Source organism: Gracilinanus agilis, chromosome 6, assembly GCF_016433145.1.
Source record: "Gracilinanus agilis isolate LMUSP501 chromosome 6, AgileGrace, whole genome shotgun sequence".
Taxonomy (NCBI): domain Eukaryota; kingdom Metazoa; phylum Chordata; class Mammalia; order Didelphimorphia; family Didelphidae; genus Gracilinanus; species Gracilinanus agilis.
The window spans coordinates 7,970,762-7,991,735 of NC_058135.1; the positions used below are offsets into that span (position 1 = coordinate 7,970,762).

Below are 20,974 nucleotides of genomic sequence, written 5' to 3' on the forward strand. Positions count from 1 at the left end.
GGATCCAAGTCATGCCCCACAACCTGGAGGTCCCCTAAAACTATTCCTGACCCCCTTCTTTTTTTCCTCCATGCTATCTCAGGTGGTGATCTGCCTCATCAGCTTCTATGGCCTTATCTGTCATCTCTGGGCAGACTGATTCCCAGATACATGCATACAGTTCTACTCTGTCTCCTGAGTTCCAGTCAGGCATCAACAACTGCTTCTTGGGTATCTCAAACTAGCCCTCCTGAAGGCTTCTTAAACTCAACTGGTACAAAAGAAAACTCATTCTCTTACATGTAAATTTTGCTGTCCCAATAACTGTAACCTATGTATGTGGACTAAGCAATGCAAAAGGCCTTGGAATTTGGGACCTCTTAAAAAAAACAAACCCAACTTCAAAATACAAACTTGCCACTAGTTTGAGCTAAATTCCACAAACCGGCCTTTGACACCGACTGGGCTCCTTCATCTTCATAACAAAGCTCAATTTCATCAATTTTTTCTTAAAATAAATGCAGTAAAATGAAGGCAGTGAAAAGCAAAGAGCCTGAAGTCCAGTCAAATTTAATAAGAGGAAAGAATTCATTAATACAGAGGCTTCCAATGTATAAATTAGTACAGACTTCAAATATATAAGAGTCAGGAGAGAGAATATTAGCTCAGACAGAATTAAAGCTAATTTAGACATTCTTCAATAATATAAAACAGAATGCAACATTAGAAAGGGGCTCTGGTGGCCTGCCTGAAAGTTGGACTTCCTCAAGTGTACAACTTACTGACAAAGACAAGCCTGGCTTAAAATTTTAACATACATAAAGTGAATTATTAATAAAATAATGTTTAGGAATTCTTTATGCTTGTTCATATACTAGTTTATAACTCTTCAATAACCTACTTCTTAAGATCATCCTATTACTAAGAGATAACTAAGGATTTAAAACCTACTACAACCCTGCTAGCACTCAGGAGCTTTGATTCTATTCACAAAGTCCTTAGAAAAAGGCTATGTGCTAGACCCAAAAGAGAGAGACAACAATGTGCCTAAAGGAGCATCTGTCCTACTGGGCATATAGAAGATGACCTAAGACATTCAAAGTATTCTATGTGGCAGAGAGCAGAAAGGAAAGAGGTTAGGGCATGAAGGGAGGGGTATGGCCTCAAGATGGCATGCATGCCAAGATGAAGTAAGAGGTAAGAGATAGAAGGCCATCCTGGGAGGAACCTATAATGTGAGAGAAATTTCATGGAACAGAATGCTGGAAAGGTAGGCCAAGAGCCAAACTATGAAAGAGGTTAATACCCAGAAGAAGAGTTTGTATTTAATCCCAAAGGCAATGAGGAGCTGCAGTAGAGTTTGAGCAGGAAGTTCCAAACAATCAACAAAACTCCCATGTTTGAAGAAGATTAGTTTGGCAGTTGGAGAGAGGCAACAACACTAGAAGGGATGAATACAGTGAGGAGGCTGCCATAATTCATGTCATGAAGGCCTGGAGTCATGGTCCTAAAAGGAAGAGGTCAAGAGGGAGAGCCACTGCTGAAGTGGAAAACCCAAGCTGATAAATGATTTTATATGATGGGGAGAGAAGAATGAATGAAGAATAGAAGCTGTGAACTTCAGTGACTCCACACAAAGAGGACCTTTAAAGAAAGGTCAGGTTTAGGGATGAAGATGATGAGTTCTGCTATGGATATGCAAAATGAAAATGTGCAACAGGCTGCAATGTAGGGCTGGAACTCAGGACACAGATTAGGCTGCGAGATACAGATATGGGAGTCACCTGATAGGATTTAATAATTGAATCTAAGTGAAGGTGATGAAATCAAGAAGTTATAGAGAGAGAAAAAGGACCAAGACAGAACTTGAGGAAACATCCCAATATAATAATTAAGCAAAAAAGACTGAGAAAAAGACAATCAGGCAAAGCATGGCAAGGTCACAAAAATCAATGACAGATCAAGTATCCAGAAGAAGGATATACTCAACAGGGTCAAAACACTTAGAACTACTCTGATACTACTAATAAAATACCTTGAAGGCCTAAAACATTAAATTCCTTCAATGAACACTGTAAAGCAAAAATTACTTTATTATTTATATACCATTTTAAAGATAAAAAATAAAATCTCAGCTTACCATTTTCTCCTACTATCATAGGAATGTTGATTTCTAAATATGACCCAGCTCCTACATTCACGTGTACAGCATTTGTTTCCTACCAAAAAAAAGGCATGGGTATATAACAAAGTCTCACAGTTTTAAAAGTTCAGTATCATGAAGGAAAGCAGATAACTGAATAAGAAAGTTCAAATACAGACTTATTAAAAGATACCAAAAATGCAAATTTACAATAGATCTATGAGAAATTCTGAAAAAAATAAAGATTAAACTCCAAACATGTCTAAGTCACATGTAAATTGAAAAGAAGTCCATAATCCACAATATTTCATCTCTTTCAGTCAACTGTTATTTCACAAAATGTGTGGAGAAGAGGCAGGTAGGTGGCACAGTGGATAGAGTGCCAGACCTAGAATCAAAAGGCCCTGGTTTCAATTCTGACCTCAGGCATGTCCTAACTGCATGACCCTGGGTAAGTCACTTAACCCTTTTTGCCTAACCCTTGCCTTTCTATCTTAAAAGTTGTTACTAAAACAGAAGGGTTTAAAAAAACTTTTTTACATATAGAGAAGAAATATGCATTCTCAGATTATGGAACAATCTGAAAATGTACAAATGAAAATAGGATCTTTTGTCAAATACTGTTGGTAGTTACAATGAAACATTTTACAAAATATTTTCTCATACAACATGAATATTACTAAGGTTATTCCATTATTTACCCTATTTTTTGTGAACAACAAATCAATCGTGGCATCTGCAATGATATTCATCCGCAACTCAAAAGCAAGGATTTGCCTCGGTTTCCCTGGCTGAGCAATTTCGGAAATTTTCATAACTTGGTAATCAGGTGGGAAAAAAAACTTCCATAAACAGTCTCTATAAAATAAAAGGAGTAATAAGTTATTATTCAGATGAAAAGAAATTGCACATAGGGTAAAATCTGCCAAATTCCTTAACTTCTCAAAATGGGGCATAATCCATTAACCTATTAGACAACTGAAAGAAATGTTCATGTTATGCCCAGGGTATTATACTAACCCTTTCCATTAGCCCCAATGACTCTTTCCTCTAAATGTTTATTTACATTTACACAAAACAAAAAATGCTTAGCACTGAGTCAACAAGCCATATATGACCTGAGACAAGCCAGTGTAGAAAAGCCCAGAGGGCTCCAAATTTCCTAAGCCAGAACAATTGAACTCCCTTGCACTTTATTTCCAAGTTGCATTATAAAAAGATATTAAATGGTACAAGATTTGTCCAAAGCATATAAAAAACCTTGAGGAAGATCAGAGAAAGCTAGAGTGAAATTTTATGCCCAGCTTCTATGGAATGAATTGTCAACTGTTTTAGAGGGTTTATGCCAAATTCTAGTTCGTGTTCATGGAGAAGATCTAATGAAGGGACTCTTAATGCCTTTCAACAAAGTTAAAAAGCTTTGAATGACACTGGGGTGAGGGTGTGAAAATAGCAGTTCTAGGGCTAAAACTATCAGTGGTAACGGTTCAGTCTGAATTAGCACTGGGTCTGACTTTCTCCATATACTAAGGGCCTCTGAAAGTGAGGTCAAGTCAAGAAGCACTTACTAAGCAATGACTCTGTTCCAGGCACTGGGGTTACAAATATAAACCCAAGAAAAGGAATCCTTATACTCAAGGACCATATGCTCTCCTGGGGAAGACAATACATAAAAGGGACCTGAAAAGCTGAGGGTCCAAAAAGGGGGAGGGGGCCACCAAACCCTGCATGGGGCAGATTTTTGCTGATTAAAAAATATAAAATATAACAAAAAAATTTTAAATGAACCCTGGTCATGTTTGATTCAAGTACCTCTGCCGGTCAGCCCAGGGTCCATAATTGAAATCCGTTCCTTTACCACAAACTATATCCAATCCCCAACATGGAGGCAAATCTTGCAATTTACTATCCTCACTGCTCATTTCTCCTTCGATAATTTCCTCAGTCTCTTCTGGGACCAGGCCTATGTTGCAGCACACAATAAAAAAGAAGTTATTTAGAATAATCACGAAAGGTTGTTTTTTTTCTCCCACAGCTAAGTACTTAGAAATTTTAAATATGGAAATGATTGGTCTAAAATCCTTTAGTATGAAATTTTGGAAATTTGAAATCTTGAAATCAAAATATTAAAAATAACACTTTTGTGTGGAAGTTTATCAGGAAACTTGCAAGCCTTTTAGGCTCAGGGTCGGCAAATGGTAGATTTTTCTAAAATTGATTCCTGGGCTAGACTGAACAACTTCACATACTCATTTCCATAAAATTCAAGTCTCAAAAAATGTCAAGGCACTTTGGCATACCAATGGGAAAGTGGTATATATTTAGAAGAAATTTTTGTATGTATTTTCTTTTTCAAGTTGTTAATGAGAAGACATTTAATTAAACCTCAAAGGGCCAGCTACCTAGCCTACGTTTTGTTGATAGATTGTAGATTTTGACATTTTTAAAAAGACCCTTTTTTCAATTTTTATAGAAAATAAATAACAATGCACATAAAACTCTTAAATCACATATGAAATTCTTCTCTACGAGCACAGTATGGAATTGATAGTCAGGGCCATGCAGGCTTTTATTCAAGTCCTGCCTCTACTACATACAGGGCCCAGAACTCCACAAATCACTGAAGCTTTAAGACCAAAACAATTATCCAAGCCTCCAATCTAAGCTGCACTATAGTGGCAGTATTGACTCAATAAGAGCCTGCATTGATCAATCACCAGGAATTCCCTAGAACAATACAAGCCACAGCACCAATATCTCTCTAATCCTTCCCCTCCCCCCAACACCAGCCCAAATCTTTTTCATTTTTCAGACATAACAATCTACCTGGTTCATCCATATAGTAGTAAATGTCAACATCGTTGGATTGCATCACGACAAAACCTTCTCCCATTAATCTTGGTGGCCTAACAAAAGGGAAGGAAAGGTACAAAATATGAAATCCTTTGTAAAAAGGAAGAATTAATTTTCTGTTAACTTCAAAGTGAAAACAGTTCAAAAAGAAGATATCTAAAGGGCTGCAAGATATATGCCTTGAAAAATGATTTATCACTAAAATGGTATTGGCAATAAAATGATACTGAAAATTATGATTAGAGAGGCCAATTATTACTTAAAAAGAATTAAAGAGGTCAATCAGTACCCCTGACAAAACAGCAAAATCATCGGATCAGAGACAGAGCTATATCTAGAAAAGATCATGACTACTTCAACATCACAACCTGAGGTTGGAAAGATGGGAGAAAAAGTAAAGATGGTTCATATTACTGGGAATCTCATCAACTAAGGACCTTTTTAAAAAAAGGTTAGCTTCTTAAGAAATTCTAATAGAAGTATGAGAGAAAATGTAATTTAGAGAGTAAGATAACTTCTTCAATAGCTAAAGTGTGTCCTATTTGGATACCTGAGGGTTGAGAGACCAAGTCAATCAATGGAGGAGCCATAAGGAAGTAATTAGTACAAGGATGAAGTGGACTGATTATTGGATTTTCCACAAATGTTCTTGCCCCTAACTATTGCCCAGATTTTAGGCAAAGGACAGCAAAGCAGGAGGAGGAAGTTTACACATTAATCCCGCCTAAAAAGACCACCCTTAAACTGCAATGTGGGGATAGGATTTAGGTAAAAGAAATTATCTAAAGAGACCACTGTATGCTGTGTAATCACAGAGACATCAACAACCAACCAATGAACCAACTTATTTTTAAAAGATATTTATAGGAGGATATATAGCAAGGAAGGTAAGAAGGATGAATACAAAAGTATTACACAGTCCTATAAGAAGAATATCAAATGAACTGGAGGATTTCTATATAAACTGGAAGAACCTCCATGAACGGATGCAGAGTGAAATGAGCAGAACCAGGAGAACATTGTACACAGAAAGTGAAACATTGTAGAATGATCAAATGTAATGGACTTTGCTACTAATAGCAATGTAACGATCCAAGACAATCCAAGGGACTTATGAGAAAGAATGTATCCACATCGAAAGAAAGAACTGTGGGAATAGAAATGCAGTAGAAAAACATATGACTTATCATTTATTTATATGGGCACATGATTTGGGGTTTTGGTTTCAAAAAATTGCTCTAATGCAAAAATGTGATAACATTTATACAATCCAGTAGAATTGCTTGTTGGCTCAAGGAGCGGGGAAGGAAAGAAAATGTATCATGGAAACATGGAGAAATATTTTTAAAAATAAAAACAAAAAAATTTAAAGAGTATCAAGAGAGCTAAATACTAGAGGGCAGCTGGGTAGCTCAGTGTATTGAGAACCAGGCCTAGAGACGGGAGGTCCTAGGTTCAAATCTGGCCTCAGACACTTCCCAGCTGTTTGACCCTGGGCAAGTCACTTGACCCCCATTGCCTACCCTTTCCACTCTTCCACCAAGGAGCCAATACACAGTATTGACTCCAAGATGGAAGGTAAGGGTTTAAAAAAAAAAGAGAGAGAGAGAGAGAGAGCTAAGTACTTCAAACAAGCTGAATATAACAAGGAACACTAAGGACAAGAAAAACTGAGGTTTGTTTTTTGTTTCAGCTGCGTTGGGGACACAAAACTAGGGCTGTTGCTGGAGGTGGATGAATACCTCATAACTGATAACAGAGAAAGTGTCACATAATCAAAGATTTAGTGTTGAAAGCAGCCTCAGAGATCATCTAGTCCCATCCTTTCTTTTTATAGATGAGACAATCAAGACCCACAGACTTACCCAAGGTCACAAAGGTAGCAAGGGGTAGAAATTGGTAGAACTGCTCAATTTTTATATGGCTAATGGGTCAAATGGCTAATAGGGAGAGGATGACCAAGCTGAATAAAGAGACTAAGGGGGCCCTTCTAGGTACCCTTCATGAATGAATTCAAGGAACTTAGTCCAGAAGGAATTACGTGCCCAGGTAAGTGAAAAAACTGAACCCCTGACAGTGACGCATGAAAAGATTTATGAAAACAAGAGGGATTATAAGACTAAAAAAAAAATAAGTAAAAGTAAATGTCTGAATTTTTTAAAAAGATGAAGAGATTTAGCAAACAGAAGCTTGATTTGGATTCCAAGGTAAATTCTGGAATACATAATTCAAGAGATGATTAGTGAATATGTAGAAAAGGAAGGGATCATTGCAAAGAACCAGCATGTTTCTGAATGAACAGGTTATGCTAAGACCAAAGTAATTTTAGTTTTTTTATAAGAATTCCCATACAGAGGAATATTACAGGTAGATTTATAAGGAATTTGACAAAGTATCTCAGACCATTTGTGTGGAAAAGTGGGAAAAGTTTTGTCAAAGAAGTAGAAATCATACTGAACTTTAAAAAAAATGTGATGATCCCAAGAGGCAGAGAGATGGGGCATGGCACGCGTGCCAATGTATGGAGATGATAAAGAACAAGATAAAACAAGTTGCTGATAATTCTAAATACATTTTGCCAAAACATACTATCTATGAAAGGAATTCATATGAACAGAGCACCAGGCCCTCCACTGCTAGAGACTCTGGAATAGATCAATCATTCTTAAGTAGGAATTCCTTCTGGAGAGACATTGCATTTTGCCAGCAGAGGCTGGAAACTGTCAGGTGGCCGCTCACTTACTGCCGCCTCCAAACTGTTCAGCTTGTTGGGCTTCCAAAGAGCTCATTTAGAAAATTTTCCCTAAAAGTGAATTCAATTCTGCCATTACTGCTTCTCCTTTTATCACCATTTTCTCAATTTTGTTCCTTTGGTAAAATAAAGCAACGAAAGCCAACTGAAGCCAGACTGGAGCTGTGGAAAGTGGCTGAAGCTATTGGAGTCACATGACAAGGCCTGTACATTATTGGGAAGACTATTTCAATGAGTAGTGAAGGAAGGCAAGGAAACACATCAGGACTCTATTATAATCAGAGTTCATATGAGAAAAGAGGATGAAGGGAACTCCTTCATCTGCTTAGACCAAAGACATATTCGGTGTCAAGTGTGGGCCCAAGAACACATTAAGTCCACTCAAAATAACCCAGCAAAGCAGAACAATACTGTGCTAGATTTTGGTGGGTTTTTTGTTGTTTTTTTTTTTACAATCTTTTTCTTCTGTCTTAGAATCAATAGTGTGTATTGGTTCCAAGGCAAAAGAGCAAGTGACTAGCTCAGGGTCACACAGCTAGGAAGTATCTGAGGCCAGATTTGAACTCAAGACCTCTCTTCTCCAGATCTGACTACCCACTAAGCCACCTAGTCTAGCTTTTAAGTCAACACAACAGTCATCCAACCTGCCCAAGATTACTTGACCAAGAGAAAAGCAATTCCCAGCCTTAGACAGAGTGTAGCTGACATTGGGCCAAAAGTACCAACAAAATATTCAAGAGACTCTTACTCATCATTTTGAAGACCGACATAGCGGGGACTGGGGACGAGCATGACTCGGACATTTTCTAGTTTTCCTTTTACGATGTGCATAAACTGGTCAAGGTGGCTTGATGGTGGCTTTGTAGTGTATGTTAAGAAAGCATCATCAAAGTTAATACAGAGAGTCTGTGGTTGATAATGATTCCCAAATGCCAAACGACCCTAGAAAGAGACAAAAAAAGTCTAAATATTAATGCTCGAAGTCTGATCTGGCAGCAAACTTATCGTACTTCCTCAGATTTGACTATAACAATTGACTTTGCAAATCCAAACTTCTAAATGGTTTTTGTTAGCTAAGAAAATTATCCTGGAATGTAAAACAAACTTCAGTGATATTGTATTCAAATGATCCTGCCTGTCTCTCATATGGTGATGTTGGAACACTAAAATACAGTACCTTAAATATCTGCAAATATCTGGCAGTTAAGAACTGATAAATCTGTGCTGAAAATAAAGAGTTATTTTAAAACTCATTTTCACACTTTACTGCTTGTATGAAATTACTATAATTTTCTAAGTGAAAACTGTAGCTATAAATATCACAAATAAAAATCCTAAGTTATTACCACTTGCTTTATATTAGGCATGGTATATTTTACTTACTGTGCTCACATTGACCTTTATGACTGGAATAAGAGATCTCCATGAAGATGAGGGATCTTGAGATTCTGTTCTTACTTTAACCCTGGGAGGGAAAAAAGTCAGCTTAAATCAAAGCACATTTCACGGAAACAGGCATCTGGGTTTCATATTTTAGCCACAAAAGTACTCAGGTAAACAAAGTACCTTGTGAAAACCAGTTATGTTTTCACAAAGAAGCCTGGCTGCAAGAAAACAACAAGAAGTAAAATAATGATCCAAGTGAATAGCAAATTTCCCCCTCTTCCTGGACCAAAAGTAAAAAAGGGAAGAAATTTAGTTATTTAATCTAGACTTAAATTTCTCAGAAGAAAAATTCAGGCAAATTTACATATCAAACTGATATCATATCAAACAAAGTTACATATCATGAAACAGAAACTACTAATTACACCTACCATTACACTCATCATTGCAGAAGAGAGCCAAAATGATAAAATAATGAATGATAAAGACACAAGTCATTTAATGGGAATAATCAACAATAAAAACTGATCTCCTAAAGCACAATTCAGAGTCATTACCTCCTTGCTCATTAAGCCACAGAAACACCTCATACTAAAATAGTTGTTTTTCAATATGCAAATAAAATGAGAGGGAGAAATAAAAGTGTATGGCATACACATGGTGTTATTTTAAAGCCAAATCTATAATTCAACAAAGGTAGAATGTGAAGATTAAATGCAAGACAAAGATTCTACTTACAATGTAAACTCGCTTTCTAGAATCTCAATAGTGATATTGATGTTCAAATTAATGAGCTATGACTCCAGATTGGAGAAATCTAAATACTGAAACTCAAGCTTATTAAGCCTTTAGCGTAAGCCCACCTAGCTTCAAATGTCTACAATTCAATCAAAAGATTCTTTGCAGAGGCTGGTAAATTATTATTATCTTCATTTTTGCAAGTCTCTATATAAAACCTAAATGGAGGCATTACTTTGGATTCCCTTTGTGATATCCAGATGCTGTACATGTCTAGAATACAAGAATTGCTGAGTGACAAACAGCTGACTATAGTGGTTGGTTAGTCTACATACTATATAATCAAACACTGGCCACTGATAATTTTCTCTCTGTTTATCTCTGTGCATACAAAATTCTCTTCATTAAAAAATATTCTTGTATTTATCATCCAGCCTCCCTTTTCCTTTCCAGAGGAAGTTTTAGCTCATAACTTCCAAGGTGACTTTCTCTTCGATCTCATCTCCTTGGTCCAGGGCCCTGATTAAGCACCCCATCTCTACCATATTTAATCTTTGCTTGCACACAGGCTCTTTCCCCTGTGACTTCCTCAAGTTGAAAATATTATTGCTAAACATGAGCTACATCCTATGCCTCTTTCCTTTCAATGCCAAAATAATGCTTCAAATATCTACTTGCATCTTAAACTCTTGGTAGTATGGCTACTAGCTCCCACTACCAAAATCATTCTCCCCAAGGTCACTGAGAAACCATCCTACTTGCCAATGTCACCAGCCTTTTCCTAACTTTGGTTCTCCTTGATCTTTCTACAGGATTCAAAACCTCCCCCCGACCCTTCTTGAAATTCACTCCTTAGTTTCACCATCCTGCCCTACTTCTTGCATCCTATATTATTCTCATTTCTTCCACTCACCCCCAATTGTAAGTATCCTATGAGGTTTAACCCTTCAAGACCTCTGTAATTCTTCCTAAAAGTTATCATTCATTCAACTCTCACTTTTATACAGAGCTCTTGAACCCAAAATTGGCTCATCACACCTAACCTTCTCTATTTTTGTTAATGATTCTTTAATTCTTCCATTTTTATTTAACCTTTCCAGATAGCCATCCCGTCTGTCACATAGGCCTTTAACTTCCTTTCTTAACTTTTATTGTATCTATCATTCATTTCCATTGTACCAACCTAGTCTTACTCCTCTGTGAAGCTTTCTACAATTCCAAAAAGGTCTCTTACTATGCCAAACTTGTAGTCTACTTGTCTTATTGTTAGGATTAATTATCTTGCTCCCCACCCACATTTTTAGATTCTGAACTGAGAGAAACTATTACAGACCCCACAGTGTTTTCTGTGCTTACAAGGTACAAAGTATTAAAGCACTACTCTTAAAGTTAATACTTCAGATTGTAAAGTCTTTAAAGTCTAGGCATGACTTCAAGTTGGTGACAAATGGGTGACAACTCCAGAGTCCCACTGCCCCCCACCCCCACCCCTGGGCAGTCCTAGGCAATTGAAAGACTGTGAATGGTTCCCGTAAAGTGGAGGAGTGACAGAAGTGACATCGAGAAATCTGCTTTAAAAGACCAGCTAAAGGATTCAGTGAAACACTGCATCAGTGAGCCAGCCTGGAGGAGGAGACTCTTTCCTTGGATCCTGCGGTGGTGGGTAGAGTGATTCCTTCTTTGGTTCTTCGCTGAGGTGGTTCTCTCTACTCCTTGGCGCTTTGGTGGGACACTCCCTTCAGCCTGAGTTCTGGTGATATTCTTGGCAGTCTTAGCCTCCTGTGCATTGAAGGTTCTCAGCAGATTCTTCAGCATGTCCTGGTTCTTCGGATTTTGGCTTCCTATTTAAGACTTTGGATTCTGATGAGACTCACTTTTGGATTTGCATTTTGCAGTCTGGAGACATTAAGATTAAACTTAGGGTATTTTGTAGCTAGGCGGCACTTTCTGTCTCTTTATCTATATTTTTCCACTTGTACTCTTTCCATCTCTTTGTAAATAAAACTACTAAAAGTCATTTTGACTTAAGCTATAATATTTTTAAATTGGTGACCACAATATTACTTTAGAATTTTCATGGTTAGCATAACACCTAAATTTAATTTCTTACAAAATAGACAGTTTTGATTACCTGAAACCCAAAAGCTTCTGTACAGACAATATTAATGCAATGAGAATAAGAAGGAAAGTGGTCAAATGGGGAAAAAAAAATTCATATCAAATTTCTCTGATAAAAGGTTTGGTATCTAAGATACAGAAATAATGTACGTGTGTGTGTGTGTGTGTGTGTGTGTGTGTGTGTGTGTGTGTGTGTCCCTAATTGTCTATAGCTGATAGTCATTTCCTAATAGATAAATAGTCAAAGTATATAAACAGTTTTCAAAAGGACTGTGAAGTATTTACAACTATATTAAAGAATGCTCCAAATCACTATCAATAAGAGGAATACAAATCAAAACAAAGAGCAAAATGGAGTAAAATGCAAACCATTGGCAGACTGTGATAAAGACAATGAAGATGAATGAAATTTAATGTGTAGCCTCAAACCTTTCAATGTTGGGCCGTGTCCTCTCTCTCCCATTCTCCAGCACTCTTTCACTATCTTTCTTGGATGGAATTATGGTTGGCTCCAAACCAAACAATTCTTGAAGTTGTCCATAAAGATCAGAACGATTGTAGACATGAAATTCAAAGTCATTCACTGTGATGTATAATCTAGTCTCTGCCTTTGGATCTGGAGAGAATGCAAAAATACATTTAAATTAAATTTTTTAGTCAAGAGCCTTTTTCATAGTTTACTTCTACATATAAACATATATATTTTTTAAACCCTTATATTCTGTCTTATTTCAGTTCTAAGACTGAATCAGGCTGGCAGTCAGGGTTAAATGATTTGTCCAAGGTCACACAATTAGGAAGTATCTGAGGCCACATTTGAACCCAGGTGCTCCAGACTCTGAGTTTGATGCTCTATCCACTGAGCCACCTAATTACACTTATGTTTAAAGTTAATATAGTTGGAAAACTGGCCTCAGATTCAAGAAGACCTGGGTTCAAATCCCACCTCTATCATAGTTATAAGAATATAGAAGGACAAGTCATTTAACCGCTCACTCACTTCAAACTCACTAAAACTATAAATTCTAAAAATTAACTATGCATTGGTAAAGGAAGCTTCCTCACCAGAAGTTCAATGAAATTAGAGGTCCACATAATAAACAACAAAACAACCCCAAAACAACAAAAAATGTACACACACATACATAAACAAAAATTATAACTCACATTTCTCTTGTGTGTTAGAATTTACAGACCATTTTCTTTATAACCCCACAAAACAGCTGTGTGACCCTGGGCAAGTCACTTGACTTGTAATATTTTTTCTGGAAAGTAACTGTTCAATGTATTTATCCCTTTACCTTTCCTTGTTAAAATCCCTAGAGTAGGATAGAGTAAGGTAGTGATAGATAGGATAAGATAGAAATATTTTGGGTTAGAATTTTAAGTTAGTCCATAGTGCACAAATACCAAAATGTATGGAACATATTTTGGTTTTGTGCAAAGTGGGGAACTGTAATAAGAAATAAGTCAAGGTAGATAGGTGGAAAATTTAGAAAAGTATATTGGAAAATGCAAGATTGAGCTGAGCATTCTAAGGGTTTTGGAATGTGACTGAAAGGTCACAGGGCTTTTGAACTCTGGGACAGTTGGGAGTTTTGCCACTAGTGGAGGAGCTTATGCCCCAATCTCACTGGAGAAACCCCACTTGGACTGCATTTTGAGGAACTACAAATAGGTCTGGATCAGTAGCTTTGGAGGGTGGACCTCCAGGCCTGTGACAGTCTGTTGGAGTGACCCAGTGGAGTTTGTGGACCATACCAACATCCTGGACCCTGGGACAGCTGAGAACATCGTTGGAAAAAGCAGTGAGATCCCCAAGACCCTGTCAAGCTTGCATTTGGCCCAGTATTAGTTTTATCTTCCCTGCCCTGATTACCTGAACCACCTAAACCCCTGTTTCTTCCCTCCTATAACTGTTAAGAATAGTTTGCCCCATTACCCACTTGTCTCACCTTATTCATTATTAAAATCTTTTAATGTTACTTCCTATTGTCTCAATATAACCCTAAAGGACTCACAGAAGGTTAATTAGCTCCCCTGGCTAAGTTGTATTTTTAACTGTCACACCAAATATTTCCTGTCTTCCCTGATTCCCCTATTTCAGGGGTCAGAACTAGGATTCAAACCTAATACTTCTAATTTTAAGATTAAAAAAGAATTCCTGACATTTACAAATAAGGTTCTAAAAAAATCAGCAGGAAAGAAAATGCCTATCACCATTAAATATTGGCATAGCAAAACTATTAAAGGTTTTTACATAGTTTCCCTGGTCTAGTTAACAAACCATGTAATGGTTAAGGATTTATACCAAAACAAAAACAGTGAAATCATATTCACTAAATTTGCAAAATAACAAAAATAACCCAAGAAAGATTTAGTTCTTGTTAAAGCACATCAGCTAAGAGGTTCATACAATACTAGAAAAAAAAGCTGTCTGCCTGGCTAACTCAGTAATTGTTTTTATATAAAGATTAACTTTTTATGGAAAAAAAATGCATTTTGTTGTTGCCTTATGTCATTTTCCATTCCTCTGGACTAAAGAAAAACAATTAAGCACATCTCTTACTGTAACCCCACCTCACTGCCATGGACAAAGGGAAAGGTGTTATTCTCTCTCCAGGCCCTTGGGTGGTTTCTCATTATTCAGCTCTCAACTTCCTTTCAATGAGGTTTCCATTTACATGGGGGCTGTGTACTCTGGCTATATTTCTCTTGATTCTCCCCAATTCCTACAAATCTGCCATGTTTATCAAAATCCTTTTATTACTAACTATATATGCATATGCCATCGTTTTTGCAGCCATCCTCCAAACAACGGAAACTCACCTAACTTCTAGTTCTTTGCTACCATGAAAATATGGACAATTCGGTCGTGTTTCTTGTATGATTTCAAAGTGACGTCCAAAAAGGTTAAACCACTTCATCTATCTGTCAATAGCGTGGCAGTATGGTGTGCCTGTTTTCCCCCAGACTCTCCAGCACTGACAGTTGTTTTTTTTTTAAACTCTGCCAACTTGCAAAAGGGGACAGTCCATTCAAAGGCAGAGATTAAAGATGGAATGCTGGGCATGAGGTATAGCACTAGAGTGGGCAGTGTTGTGAGGGTTTATTTAGTAATTTATTTAGCAATAGTGTTGGACCTAGCAGGAAGGGCTGGAGGATTCCAAGATGGAATGAAGGAGCAGGAAGTAGGGTTTGTGCTCCGAGAGAGACTCCATTAGTGGTTGGCACAAACTGTTGCTAGCCCTGGGAGATCTCAGAATTAAAGAAACCCTGCATCCAGATTCCCCTGGGATCCTGAGTGGTGGAGGCTTTCAGCAAGTGGACAAGACAAGACAAGACAAGAGCTGTACCAAGTGGAGAAGGGGTTTGGGATCTGGTGGACAGCATCTCAAGCACACTCTCTCTACTTGGGTACCTTGGACCAACTTGGCTCTTGGCATCCTGTGATCATCCTTGGATAACCGTGAGCCCCAAAGCCATCCTCAGGCACTTTAGCTGTGCTGGCCAAACCTGGCTGGAACCAGGTTTGAAGCAGCCTTCCCAGTGACTCCAGTACTGCTTCTTTGGGCCCTGCCTGGCTTAAGTCAATTAGATTAGAGTAGTCAAGTCCTCCCCTTGCCCCTGTGATTTGCCCTTTAGGTTTTCAAGTGCAGAATCCCCAATCCCATCTTTTATTTAGTTACTCACAATTAAACTGTTAAAAACCTTTACCTTGCCTGCTGGTTCCATAGACCCTGGCCTAGTTGTGAGCTGGGTGACCGTTGGCCTAACTGCCATTCCTGTCAGTTAACAGCAGCTTGGCAGTGAACCCTGGTCTCCCTATCCTGGTTGATCCTGTCACTCCTTTAACCCAGTGTGTATACCCACAAACCATTTAGGTCACATTTTAACATCCCTGGTGCCCCATCTTTTACAGCAGGGAATAATTTGTATTAAGTCTAGCAAAAAAGGTGGCTACAGGAGGCTGCAAAAGGTTGGGCTGGGCCCCTGACCAGCGGAGATCTCATATGAGATCTCATATGGGACCAGGGAGGCATTAAGAATCTTGCAGCACCATAAGTAGAGGTCAATACTTCAGAAATCTCTCCCTCTGGCAGTTGTGTGGCAGGGAGGAAGCTGGAAACAAGAAGTCATGAGGGTGTGAAAGGGGCCCTCTCCACTGAAAAGATGATTCTTTTTGTCACCTCAGATGATTTCTGATAACACTCCCAACAGCATCAGTTCTCTGCACTTGTTAAAAAGGTAAACTCTATTCCAAGAATTCCTAGGGCTGTCTTATGTTCCAGTTCTTCAGTCTAAGTCACAACTGTCTTTTCTCCACAGTATCTAGCATTTACATTTGTGTAAGGGTTTTTACCTCCAGTATCATCTCCTTCCAAATGTTGGCTAGAGGCAATTAGGTGGCTCAGTGGACAGAGACACCAGCCTGGAGATAGGAGGTACTGCCTGGGTTTAAATCTGGTCTCAGACACACCCTAGTTGTGTGACCTTGGGCAAGTCACTTAACCCCCATTGCTTAGCCCTTACCACTCTTCTGCCTTGGAATCAATACTTAGTGTTGATTTTAAGAAAGAAAGTAAAGGTTTAAAAACAAAAGAGCCTTTTTAATCAAGTTGGTGAGTTTTTCAATCTTAAAAAGACTTTCAAGCCCAACATGTTTTGGTGATAGCCAAGTGTGTCAACTTTTTCCTTTTTTTTTTTCTTTTCTTTTTTTTTTTTGTGAGAAGCAGCTGCTGCTCATTTCTCTGAACTGCTAGGAGAGAAAGGAGAGGAAGAGAAGGCAGAAAGGGTATCATGCTCACAGGCAGTCAAAGGGGCTCAGATCTGTGCTTTCCTCCTGCTTGGGAATTTTGAAAGTATAGCTACAGTAACTTGCATGATGATCTATGGACACCTAATTTGCTATTTCAGGAACTCTAAGTGTCCAGAAAGCAAACAAATGATGTCCTTAAATTCTCAAATCCAGCCTCAGACACTTACTGGCTATGTAACAAGTCACTAAGTCTCTGCTTACCTCAGTTTCCTGAATTGTAGAAATGGGGATAATAATAGCATCTACCACCCAGGGTTGTTGAGAGGATCAAGTGAGATCATATTTGTAAAGTGTTTAGCATAGTAACTGGCACATTGTAAGTGCTCTATAAATGAGTTATCCCTTTTCCCCCCTTCTCTTCGTAAATGTGGTCTTAAAACACAAACTAACCAATGTTCCTGCAATTCTGCAGCAATTATATTTGAATGGATTGTTGGGCTTTCCCCTCATTGAGGCCTATCCAAGCCTGCCATGTGGTAAGACTCTTGCCCACATCTTCCCAGAAGTTCTCTCGGGTCTGCTTAAGAGCTGGCAGGCCTCATTCACTTCTCCAGGCTTTCGCAAGGTGAATGGCCAAGCACTGGCTATCTTGCCACACAGTCACCCTTGCCATGGCCACATGATGAGCCCAGCCCTCCTTCCTGTCCAGTATTTTCTGGGCATTTTTTACTCCTAGATTCTAACTGCTTCTTGGTTACATAACACAAAATCATCTCAACGTGTCCATTTTGCCAATGTGGAATATACACAGTGCTATTGTGTGGAATATAAAACAGTGCTAATATATTTAGGGACATTTCTAAGTGACAAGTAGTTAGTAACCACAGAAAAAAAGATAATCTGTATTTTCAAAGAAAGAGAAAAAAGTATAATCTATCTGGTCTTCTAAGAGGAAAAAAGCAGCAAAGCATATGAAATTCTTCCTTACGTGACTGAGAGCAGTATCTGCTTCATCTTCTAGAGTTCATAAAAACCTCAGAAGAGAGCATGCAGTCGTAGACCTACCCTCTTGTCTTTTTTCAGGAAACATTTTCCCTTATCTCAATAGATGTAGAAAGAACCTTTGACAAAATACAACACCCATTCCTACTGAAAACACTAGAAAGTATAGGAATAGAAGGGTCAATCCTCAAAGTAATAAATAATATATATTTAAAAGTATCATCTGCAATTTGAGGACAAGTTAGAAGCCTTCCCAATAATATCAGGACTGAAGCAAGGATGCCCATTATCACCTCTGTTATTTAACATTGTACTAGAAACACTAGCAGTAGCAATTAGAGAAGAAAAAAAAATTGAAGGTATTAATTAGGCAATGAGGAAACAAAACTATTATTCTTTGCAGATGATATGATGGTCTACTTAAAGAATCCCAGAAAATCAAATAAAAGGTTAATGGAAATAATCAACAGCTTTAGCAAAGTTGCAGGGTATGAGATAAACCCACATAAATCATCAGCATTTCTGTATATTTCCAACAAAACTCAGCAGCAGGAGTTAGAAAGAGAAACACCATTTAAAATCACTACAATATAAAATATTTAAGGATCTATCTGCCAAGATAAATGCGGGAATTATGTGAAACCAGCTACAAAACATTTTTCACACAATTGAAACTAGATCTAAACAATAGGAAACATTTTCCCTACCACTTAGATACCTTCAGTAAAAAAATTGGATAATTCTAGACATATCATGGAACAGGCCCAAGGAGTTGCAAACCATGCTAAAACTCACCGTGTTGCTTCTGTTTGGGGTTATACATTTTCCACCACCGAAAAATGATGAATCCATCTTGAATTCTGAATAAGATAAATAACAAATAAATGAATATGTCTGTTTACACACCTACGCATTAGGAAGTTATTTACCTAGACACAAGCCACAATGAGCAGGGCCAACAGGCAGGACTGACATGAATGTCTCTGAACCACGGAAGGGTAACTCATCTCTACCCTGCCGCCACTCCCACCCCATTCTCCCATCATGCCTGGCTTCACCGCCCAGTCTGTCATATAGGCTTCTCGCTCAGTGCTGGCACACTGGGAGGGAGCATTGTGAGGCAGGGAGAAGGACAGGATCTTCCTGTCTAACTAAGGCCCATGGCCCCAGAACCTAGAGTAGCGGATTAGAGGGGCAGCACTCTGAGCTTCCCCTTCTAAGGGAGAGAGAGATTGGAAGAGAAAGGAGAGAGGACATACTCATTCTCTACCACCGCCTAGGCCTCTAAGTCTTCCCCTCAGCCCTTAGCAACACTTTATCTCTGCTACAGACCCAGCCTGAGCCAGGCTTGGACTTCCAATGCCATGAAGGGAAGGAGCCATCTCTGATCCTGCTACCAAAGCTGCAGGATACCAAAGGTCAAGCCTAAATCCTTTTCCCAAAGAAACATTGGTATAATTTGTGGTTATATCATAGTCTAGTTAATATTGTAATTAAAATACATCAAGGGGGTTCCGGGTTAAGATGGCGGCAGAGTAAGAAGCAGCTCTTAACCTCTCCTGACCGAAACATACAAAACTCCTCAAGGGGACATAAAAACAAGTCCAGACAAACGGAGGAACCCCACAACAGGGCACAGCGTGGAAGGTACGTGGAATCGAGACATTTCCAGGCTATAAAGGGCTCTCACTCAATCGCGGGCTGAGCAACCGCCCCACCCCCACCCCCTCCACACTCATCTATAGCTCCAAACCCAGCTAAAAAGAAATAGGGCAAATTTGGGGCACCCATCGAGTCATCAGCAGCTCCGGGACCTGTTCCTGAGAGCAGCTAGACTTAGGACCCCATTAAGTCAAAAAAAGCACGCGAAATCTGAGCGCGAGGGAGCAGGACGCTGGGCGCAGAGTGCCGGCTGAGCAGAGGCGTGGGCGGAGGCAGACACAACCAGGAACTAAAGCCTAAGTGGGGAACCAGTGCAGACGGGTATACGACTGTGGAAGCAGCGCCCTGAGACTTGTAAAGAAACCTCTAGCAGAGGATCAAGCAAGAGGGCCCACCAGGGGGCTTGACCTTGGAAAAAACCAGAACTCAGACCTCAAGAGCCAATAGACCACGAACAGACACTGAGCGCGAGGATAAAGCTGAGAAGCTGCTGGGCTAATGATGGCTACTCAGCATCAGGAAGTTCAGAAGAGAAAGAATAATAACAAAAAGAAGAAGTCTTTAACACTCGACAGCTTTTACACAGAGAAAATCCAGACAACCGAGCAAACAGAGGAGGAGAACAAACAAGCATCCGGACCCTCCTCAAATAAGGAAAACTCCTCACAAGCTATGGAAGAGTTCAAAACTGAGATTCTGAGGAAAATGGAAGAGATCTGGCAAGAAAATAACAGTTTAAAAGGTAGAATCTTGCAATTGGAAAGTGAGGCTCAGAAATCAAATGAACTGATAAGCAAATTGAACACCAGAAATGACAAGATTGAAAAGGAATACCAAAAGATTATAGCCGATAACCAGTCCCTAAAGGCTAGAATCGAGCAATTAGAAGCTAATGATCTCTCAAGACAACAAGAACAAATAAAACAAAGTCAAAAGACTGAAAAAATAGAAGGAAATATGAAATATCTCAATGAGAGAGTGACAGACCAAGAAAACCGGTCTAGAAGAGACAATTTGAGAATAATTGGTCTTCCAGAAAAACCAGAAATTAATAGAAACCTGGACTCCATACTAAAAGAAATTATTCAGCAAAATTGCCCTGAAGTCCTACAACAAGAGGGCAATATAGACATCGAAAGGATTCATAGAACACCCACCATATTCAACCCAGAGAAGAAATCAGTTAGAAATATTATTGCCAAATTCAAAAGCTTTCAAGCAAAAGAAAAAATCTTACAAGAAGCCAGAAAGAGACAATTCAAATATCAAGGAGCACCAATCAGGATCACACAGGATCTGGCAGCCTCCACACTAAAAGACCGTAAGGCTTGGAATACAATATTCAGAAAGGCAAGAGAGCTGGGCCTGCAACCATGGATCAACTACCCATCAAAACTGACTATATATTTCCAGGGGAAAGTATGGGCATTCAACAAAATTGAAGAATTCCAGGTATTTGCACAGAAAAGACCAGGGCTGAATGGAAAATTTGATATCGAACCACAAAAATCGAGAGAAACCTGAAAAGGTAAATAAGTTACAGAGGGAAAAGAAAGAAAACTTGTAATTTTTAAATTTGCCT

At 38.7% G+C, this 20,974-nt stretch overlaps 1 protein-coding gene across 1 annotated transcript in view; it reads right to left on the reverse strand.

The window, feature by feature from the left end:
- KIAA1109 (KIAA1109 ortholog) overlaps window positions 1–18,765 on the reverse strand; it is a 209,985-nt gene extending 191,220 nt beyond the window's left edge. Inside the window, exons 1-9 of the mRNA XM_044681108.1 lie at window positions 18,704–18,765; window positions 18,526–18,590; window positions 12,399–12,585; window positions 9,111–9,192; window positions 8,476–8,669; window positions 4,949–5,028; window positions 3,935–4,085; window positions 2,824–2,980; window positions 2,120–2,198 (exon numbers count right to left, since the gene is read on the reverse strand). Of these exons, the coding sequence (XP_044537043.1) occupies window positions 2,120–2,198; window positions 2,824–2,980; window positions 3,935–4,085; window positions 4,949–5,028; window positions 8,476–8,669; window positions 9,111–9,192; window positions 12,399–12,585; window positions 18,526–18,590; window positions 18,704–18,765 (1,057 nt within the window). The remainder of the gene's footprint in view (window positions 1–2,119; window positions 2,199–2,823; window positions 2,981–3,934; window positions 4,086–4,948; window positions 5,029–8,475; window positions 8,670–9,110; window positions 9,193–12,398; window positions 12,586–18,525; window positions 18,591–18,703) is intronic.
- Between the last annotated feature and the right edge of the window lie 2,209 nt (window positions 18,766–20,974).